The sequence below is a fragment of the Cottoperca gobio genome, chromosome 24, assembly GCF_900634415.1.
Source record: "Cottoperca gobio chromosome 24, fCotGob3.1, whole genome shotgun sequence".
Classification (NCBI taxonomy): domain Eukaryota; kingdom Metazoa; phylum Chordata; class Actinopteri; order Perciformes; family Bovichtidae; genus Cottoperca; species Cottoperca gobio.
The window spans coordinates 20,166,152-20,174,793 of NC_041378.1; the positions used below are offsets into that span (position 1 = coordinate 20,166,152).

Genomic DNA, 8,642 nt, shown 5'->3' on the forward strand with positions numbered 1-8,642 from the left:
CCTTCCACAGGCCGAGCCGAGATCAGTGCATTGCGCTCGGTGGAGGACCGGAGGAGGACCGGGGAGCAGGTTTACCTCAGCGGACTCCGTGTGGCCAGCAGAAGTGCAGCTCAGAGGGAACACAAAGCTGTGTGTAGTAAGGATGCTGATAATGTGGAACTGACCTGCTGCTGCAGGGACGGTGATGAAAAACTACGGGATTCCGAGCCAGGAGACATGGAGAAGCTCATTTTACCACAAGGTGGCGTCCTCTCACCCAGACAGCCTCATGGGAGGAAGACGCAATAAATCAGATTGTCTTTGCATCCTTGCAGCAATACATCCACAATAACTATTTCCAAAAGATGTCACCACAAGTGATTTAAAACATGTTGTGGTTCATTCTATGAAATAGGGCCAGAGCCTGGACAGATTCCTCCTCGAGTTCCTGTGTCCATCTACAGCAGTCAAAACACAGAGAGCTCTTCAGCCTAAATACTGTATACTTTACGTTATTACCATGTTTAGAATGACTATGTAGTAAACTAAGGACTTACCCTCTGCTTTAAATATTATCAGCATATTTCATGGTGAGCAGATATGTTCACTCTGGTATCACATCTCAGACTATTTACCTGGAGGGATTTCTAGAGGACAGTAGATGTCCACCGTTTTACCAGAAGAGAACATGAGTTAGTTATGAAAAGTTAAGACAACTGAAGTTATGTTGTGTTTTATATTGGCAAAATAGCAGCAGGAAACATAAGAGTGCACCAACAGTTGGTATGATATAACTATCAGGGACATTTATGGAGTAAAGACATTGATTCACCAACCAGGTCCAAGAACAGTGTGCTCTCATCTCAGGAACCCCACCGTATAAATTTGATTGGGTTTGTAAACTGTAATAATAATAATTTCACATTCTTTTCCAAATAAGCCTGTCTAACCTGGGAGGTGTGTTTCAAAAGGCCTGATAGTCTGACTACTCTGGGTTCTTCACCTGTCAGACATCTTTTCACTCACTTATTGACTTGGTGGGGACAAAGTTATTATTACTGATAGAAATGTTTTTCAAATCTATAAGAATATGACCCCAGTAGAGTGTGAAACTTTGTTCAAAAAGTTTAACCAAATGATTTCAACTCAAGGTGCTCTTACAAGAGTTTGGTGGCGTTCCAAAATTCCTCAGACTCTCATGGACTGCATCAGGGACCCCCGGTGATAACTCATCATGTGACTTAATCATAACTTAAGATTCAATATTAGGGGGAGTTACCATTATTTTGTCATTGGATTGTCTTTTAAGATGACGTTAACATGGACTTTTCTTTGAAAGCCTTCAGTAGACACACAGACAGTGCATTTCTTTATTTCAGAGCTTGATCAGTCTAACAGGAACCTTGAACAAACTCTGTACGTGTCTGAAGCAACACTACACATGAACATATGACTGCAAGCTGGAGCCACAGGGACAAAGAGAGCCACATGGACGTCTCATATTTACACACTATTATTAAGCACTCTGTCCCTCAGCTCCACTTCCGCTTCTCGGCCCGTGTTGTAGGGAGTTGAGCTTCTCCCTGCAATGCAGCTGGATGTCCCAGGGTGCCTCACAAAGACAGGCACAAAGCCTTGTTTCTTCTTTGTTATCTGCTGAGTGGAGGCAGAAAACAGCAGCTGGAGACTGAATGAAGCTTTGAGAGGACAGAACTGAGTCTGTGCTGTCTTCTCTGTCAGTGTGCTATTCTCTCTTGGCTTGGAAAGCATGTTCCAGAAGTCCTGGAATGTGAGTTTTTTTTATAAGACAAGCGCTGGTGGCAGGAAGTGATATGGCTGGCTGTGTCTCCTGGGTTCCTCGTCTTAGAGCTGTCTTTTAAAGACCCAGGAGATGGACAGAGTTGGAGAGAGGACTAGTGAGGGACACAGCAAGTAGTGAGGGACACCTGTCCAAACTCTCTGACTGTGAACCCCACACTTCTTCCTGCCTGCACATCACTGGCCCAGCCGCTGCTGACAAGCACCGAACCGCTGCAGAACACCCAACAAGTCCTCATAGGAGACGTTTCGGTGGGAGGGCAGGGAGCTGAGGACAGAGCAGGACATGCACTTTATACACAGGAAATATCAACTGTACACAGGCAGGGAGAAAAACAGTTCAACACTGCCACCTACTGTTCATATTGAAAATACATATTACAAATGTAAAGCTGAATCTTCAATCCATTACTGTTATTGCTATATTAAAGTGTGAACACAGAGAGGAGCTTACATGAACTCAGTGAGTCTGATGTGCCAAGGGAGGAAGCCCAGCGTGCTGTCCACAGGGCCGAACTTCACCACCAGCTCAGGGTCTGGGACGTTCTTGGACTCTGAAACAAGCACAGCATGTCATCAACAAACCTACTATTAGTACTATGTGTGCAGACACAGAACTACAGCAGGATTCAGAAATGTTCACACAAGCCCATTTTGGTCTTACACTTGCATATGTTTGTGAATATGGATCATCATGAATTGTCAGTTTCCCTGTGACGCATCATACACACATCACAAGTGTCCATCAATATGCGTTTCATAGACCACAGCGACAGACTGGAAGTACAAACTATTTTCAGGAAGCATTTCCTTTTGTCCGACTCAGAAGCAATCACATTCATAAAAATAATATTAATTTTAGACCACCTCCCTGTGGGGTGTGATCACCAGTGCTACACCTGGAGCCTTCTGAACAGGAACAGTTACAGCAGTGGTTCTTTAGGGAGCCCCTTTTCTGTCATTAAGTAAACTGACAACCCTTGACTTAATGCAACATGTTTTATGAATATTTCATATTATAGTCAATGCATAATAATAACAGTGCAGAACAACTGAAAAAACTGTTCTCAAATAGTGAACGCAATAACTGCAAGAAGTGTGTGTAAAACGAGCGATTATTTGCATCAGAGATCAGTTTTCCTCTTATCTTTTTTTAGGAATTTTCAATACAATTCTTAAGTCAGCATCATGTTTAGTTATTTATTTTAACAAATCATACATAATAAACAGGCAAACTCCGTGTTTTCTTCTCCTCAACGCTTGGCCAAATGTTCTATTCGCTCTTTGGTTGTTTTAACTGCGTACTTTTCTAATGCTCAGCAGAGGGAAGGCTCTGAGAAACAAGCCGCTTGTGTTCAGCTCTTCATTGTGACCTTATCCTGTGAGATTTAAAAAACAAAGTGTATATCTTAAATAATAACAATCCAAACTTACCTAAACCTTTCATTCAGTTTTCTTCACAGCATGAATGGAATCCTGATATAGGCCAAACCTTAAAATCAAGAAGGCCCCATGAAGCGTTGCCCTGCCCCACTGGGGGGTCCCCACCCTCAGGTTGAGAACCACAGACTTGCATATATACACAATCCTTTTTTGATGATTTTTTTTATTAACCAGGTAGTAATGTGGTGTAAGCCTCATCCTCTTGTCTGAGACAAACATGCCTACAGGTGACTCTCCTGATGATGTAAATACATATTCCTCTAACACTGGACAATGAATATACCATCAATGATAGTGGAGGGACAAATGATGAACAATATAATATTGTGATACTTTTTGATTTATGGCAGCAGAACTGTGAGACTTTCTGTGGAGTGCCTTCCTTTGTTCAACAGTTCAGTCCTTTAGCACTTCATGATTGTTAGACAGTCAAATACTGCCACGTTCATGTTTCTGTGTGTGTGAAAAACACTCTACACACTTTGGCTCACTTTCATTTCATCTGGACATAAATGCTCTTTACAATGCAGTGAATATACTGTATACATCTCATATGTAACTAATCCCACGCACAGTGCAGCCCGTGTTGATACTGTCCCAGTCCCAGCCGGGTCAATGATCTCTGAGGAAAGACTTGAGTTAGTCTTCAGGTAAAGCAACAAGTTGCCGTCCTCATGTTGACTACATGTTTGTTGTATTGCTGCCATGTGTTTGTGTTCCACCTAGGGCTGCTTGATATGAGGAAAATATGCGATAATGATATTGCTTGTGATAAACAGATATTAAAGTTTACTTTAACTTTTAGCTACTCCACCTCCTCCTATGTAGACACCGTGTTCAAACACATTAACCCAGCCGTTTAAAGTCTTGTGTCATCAACACTTTCACTAGCATATCATTATGGGGATTGTTTTTAGTTTTTGCGTGTAGGTTGTCGTAGTAAGACCTGCATAATGCTGCACTGTTGTCATATCAAGAATGTGATAGCAAATATAAAGTCTGACGCACTGCATCCCACACACAAAACAGTCATTGTGAGACACGTGCCCACCACACAAAAGAAACCAAATATAGTAAAGAAGTGCATCTTGTGTACTGAAGGTCTGAGGAGCTTCTCCACAGACACACAGTGATGAATTGTACCTCTGAGCAGTAAGTCCAGCATGGACACACTGATGTCTTTGGAGCTCCTCTCTTTGTTTTCCACAGAGCGACAAAGCTGCTGTGCTGCCTGGACAATGCTCTGCTTCCCGTCCTCTGGAGACAACACTTTCACTGTGGGCCTGCAGGAGACCACTGTGAGGGACAGAGAGTGAGGGACAGAGAGTGAGGGACAGAGAGTGAGGGACAGAGAGTGAGGGACAGAGAGTGAGGGACAGAGAGTGAGGGACAGAGAGTGAGGGACAGAGAGTGAGGGACAGAGAGTGAGGGACAGAGAGTGAGGGACAGAGAGTGAGGGACAGAGAGTGAGGGACAGAGAGTGAGGGACAGAGAGTGAGGGACAGAGAGTGAGGGACAGAGAGTGAGGAACAGAGAGTGAGGGACAGAGAGTGAGGGACAGAGAGTGAGGGAGAGTGAGGGACAGAGAGTGAGGGACAGAGAGTGAGGGACAGAGAGTGAGGGACAGAGAGTGAGGGACAGAGAGTGAGGGACAGAGAGTGAGGGACAGAGAGTGAGGAACAGAGAGTGAGGGACAGAGAGTGAGGAACAGAGAGTGAGGGACAGAGAGTGAGGGACAGAGAGTGAGGGACAGAGAGTGAGGGACAGAGAGTGAGGGACAGAGAGTGAGGAACAGAGAGTGAGGGAGAAGGAGAGAGGGAGCGAGAGAGGAGAGGGAGTGAGAGCGAGAGAGGAGAGAGAGTGAGAGTGAGAGCGAGAGGAGGAGAGAGAGAGAAGTTTAGTCCCTGAGCCCCGATACTCCAGTGGTTGTTGCCAAACAGCCATTACTGTACAAGACTGAACTGCACTTGCAGGAATCATGTCGGACCATATTCTAAGATAAAGGGTTAATTCTTTTTCCATGTCTCAAAAGTGAATATAATGCAGCAAAGTTAACAAGGTTATAGCCTGGATGTTAGCATACATTGTTTCTATTTATATAAAACTGCATGTGACTGGAGCAATTTAAAGTTTACATTTAATTTTATGTACAGGTTTCTAAAGTCATCTATCTATATCAAGGGTCGGGAACCTATAGCTCTTTCGATGACGCAATATGGCTCGCAGACAATTTTGAGCTGACATTTTCAAACATGTAATAAGTAATAAATAATTGTACTGTGTCATTTTAAAACGTTTAGCAGCGGATTTTGTTTTAGTTCTCCCCTCTCCTCTGTCTCTGACTGTAGGTCACTGTAGCCCCGTCTTTCATGAAACAGCAAAGGAGAAACTGCACAAAGCAAGCAGTAGACCAGGGGTGTCAAACTCAATCACAGAGGGCCAACATTAAAAACAGGCTACATCCTCCGAGTATGCACATGTGTCAGAGCCAAATGTTTGGAATCTTTTCTTAGCTGCCAGTTTAATGTTTGGGGTTCTGTGGAAACCCTCAGTGAGTGAAGGTGAGCATTAGTGAGACGACCTTCATCACAGAGAAAAGCTGCTCACACAGGTATGTGCTTCTAAACATGCAAAGCATCTGAGCGGCATGACGGGGATGAAGTTTGGAAACTGCAACGCCCACAGAGTCACACTTTGCCTTGAGAGTGTCGTTACACTGGAGGTCAATCAGCTCCATCTGGATGTTCACAGGTGCTGTTTCCACGTGAATGTCGCACAAAAAGACCAGCTCACATCGTCACTTTTCGTCCCAGATATCTGTGGTGTCCTGCTTTCCTAAAACTGGCAGATTTCCTCATGCTACTCGAAAAATCTATTTCAGCACTTTCCCTCGACTCAGCCATCGCACCGCTATGTTCAGAATAAGTATTTTCCTGTGGTTGTGCCATGCATTGATTTAATTACCAAAACTGGCGGGTCAGTTATGATAGACATATGATATTTTCTCGCGGGCCGGATATAATTGCCTTGAGTTTGACACCCGTGCAGTAAACACTGAAACGTGCTCATAAATTAGATAAATAACGTAAGCGTTTAGTTTATTTAATTAAAAGAGCACCTGTTCAATGAAACACTGATACCGCTATTAGTACTCAGAGACGTGTTATTCTTAAGAATGCACTCATAAAGTTGCATTTAATTTTATTAAATATATGGCCCTCAAGGAAATACATTTACAAATATTTGGCTTTTATGGCTCTCCCAGCCAAAAAGGTTCCCGACCCCTGATCTATATGGTGCTTTTTACAACTAGTGGGGTGACTGTAACCTTATTTACCTTAAGTGTATGTAAATTTAAACATAGCGAGTGAAACAAGAGTCCTTACCATGGTGCTGGTGTTTGTCACTGCCCTTGCTAAGGAACTCCACGTTGCATTTGGATCCGTCTACACCGAGCAAGTCCTGCTGCTGCCTCACTATCTCCTCCAGCAGGCGAGAGTTGTTCTTCCGAAACATACCTGAGTGAAGAGACCGATGAGGGTGATAAGTAAAGACATTTTTTTATATTTCACTAAGATGCTAGAGGACAAAGTGGCGAAAGCACCAAGTGGAGGACGACACGTTGCAGCTCCAACTTTGTAGCCGTTGTTAAATAGCAATTTATTATTTCCTTCATAATGTGTCCTGTTCATCTACAATCAGAAAGAACGGCTCCAACATGTGCAACACAGACTCAAAGTCTCCAGGACTTGTATCACATATTCAGACAGGTTTAGCCTGAGAGAGACACACATCAGTTGGAAAAGAAAAGACAGGAATAGGACAATGTTACAGAGGAAAGTCTTTTACAGAAGAGAGAATATAGATATTCAAAAAGGAGAAAGTAATAAAGCGGGGTTTACGCGACCAATTTGCATTGTTTGCTCTCAGACTGTAAACCACCAGTTATGTGTGATTTGTTTATTTTGTATTCAGTTTGAGCCCAGCTGATGGAACACAGTTTGTGTTGTAAACTGGGATACTGTCCTTACAGCATAGAAGATGCTGGAATAGGTCACACTGGGTCCCATATTTAACCTGGAAAATCCTTTAGACCCAAATAATAATCAGATTTTTAACAGGATAGGCCTAATAATAGTCTCATTTGTGTTTAATCAGAGACTACACAATGAATGAGCTTAGTCTCTGCTTTACAACTGAGGCACATAATGTGGAACAAACCAAAGTAACCTCTGCAGTCACTGACTGAAATAAAACAGCTATGGGAAAACATTTTTTTAACTCGTATAAATGATGTTCATACGAACATTATTCAAATGTTTTAAAAAAAAATTAAAGCATTAATTTTGAGTTTAAGGATTGGAGAGTGAGAGAGTAACTTAGGTTAGATATAAACTGTAGAATAGCAATGAGCCAGTAGAGCCAGCAGAGACACGGGTAGTAAAGGTTCAATGTTTTAAGATGTTTACCGTGACTATCATAGACGCTGACATAAGATATACCGACAGCCATGCACCACACCGCCAGGTTTGCTATGTCGGTATAGCTGGGCTCTTCCTCCGCCACCAACAGGCCGATGTGGACCGGCAGCTTCTCCAGAGACCTGCCGTCAGTCAGCCACCGGGACCGACGACCTGCACTGCGGTTTCCAGTTACCGGGTTAGTGTTAGCATGAGGGTCCTGATTTAACTCCTTCTGGTGGTCCGGGAACCCAGCCAGGGCTACCGGTAGGAGAAGAGCGGCCATCGCCCGCTCCCACAGTCGACCCTTCCAGTTCCGAAGCCGGACACGGAGCCAGGAGACGAGCGCCTTATTGATATGGACCAGAACCAGCAAAAGCCGCCATAGCAAGCAGTACAACAGAACCATTATTCCTTGTAAGTGAAGTCTTAAAGAATAGCGGTCGAAATGGTGCAGTACAGGCGCTTTAGTCTTCGGTATTATCTGCCTGCTAAACCTGTTCCATGGCTGCCTACAGTCGCCATCTTCCTCTTTCGTTGGCAACCCCTTGACCTGTGAACCCTCTTCTGCGTTATGATACACGGAGCGCGCTGATTGGACGAGATAAGAGTGACGCACTAGTATAGCCGCCTTCACCAGAGTCAAACCAGGCCATGAAACATTGTAATGATATATATATATATATATATATATATATATATATATATATATATATATATATATATATAGCTCATATATATATATATAGCTCATATATATATAGCTCATATATATATATATATACACATATATGTATGTATATATATACACATATATATATGTGTATGTATATATATACACATATACATATGTATGTATAAATATACACATATACATATGATGTATAATATACACATATACATATTATGTTATATATATACACATATAAAGTATATATATCT

At 42.7% G+C, this 8,642-nt stretch overlaps 1 protein-coding gene across 1 annotated transcript; it reads right to left on the bottom strand.

Annotated features, from left to right (window-relative positions):
- Positions 1 to 1,335: 1,335 nt before the first annotated feature.
- Positions 1,336 to 8,262, bottom strand: nus1 (NUS1 dehydrodolichyl diphosphate synthase subunit). The gene is made up of 5 exons (XM_029425274.1): positions 7,710 to 8,262; positions 6,627 to 6,758; positions 4,384 to 4,536; positions 2,252 to 2,351; positions 1,336 to 2,065 (listed from the first exon to the last, which is right to left on the bottom strand). The coding sequence occupies exons 1-5, from the start codon at positions 8,107 to 8,109 to the stop codon at positions 1,975 to 1,977; spliced, it is 876 nt and encodes a 291-aa protein (XP_029281134.1). The 5' UTR covers positions 8,110 to 8,262; the 3' UTR covers positions 1,336 to 1,974.
- Between the last annotated feature and the right edge of the window lie 380 nt (positions 8,263 to 8,642).

What these genes read in the sequence shown, in the direction of transcription:
- nus1 (XM_029425274.1), bottom strand. Translation starts at nt 8,109, where the DNA reads ATGGTTCTGTTGTACTGCTTGCTATGGCGGCTTTTGCTGGTTCTGGTC. An exon ending in GCTGGACTTACTGCTCAGAG is followed by an intron (nt 2,352 to 4,383) that starts GTACAATTCATC and finishes TGCTTGTTTCAG; the next exon opens with AGTCCAAGAACGTCCCAGAC. An exon ending in ATCAGACTCACTGAGTTCAT is followed by an intron (nt 2,066 to 2,251) that starts GTAAGCTCCTCT and finishes CTCTGTCCTCAG; the next exon opens with CTCCCTGCCCTCCCACCGAA.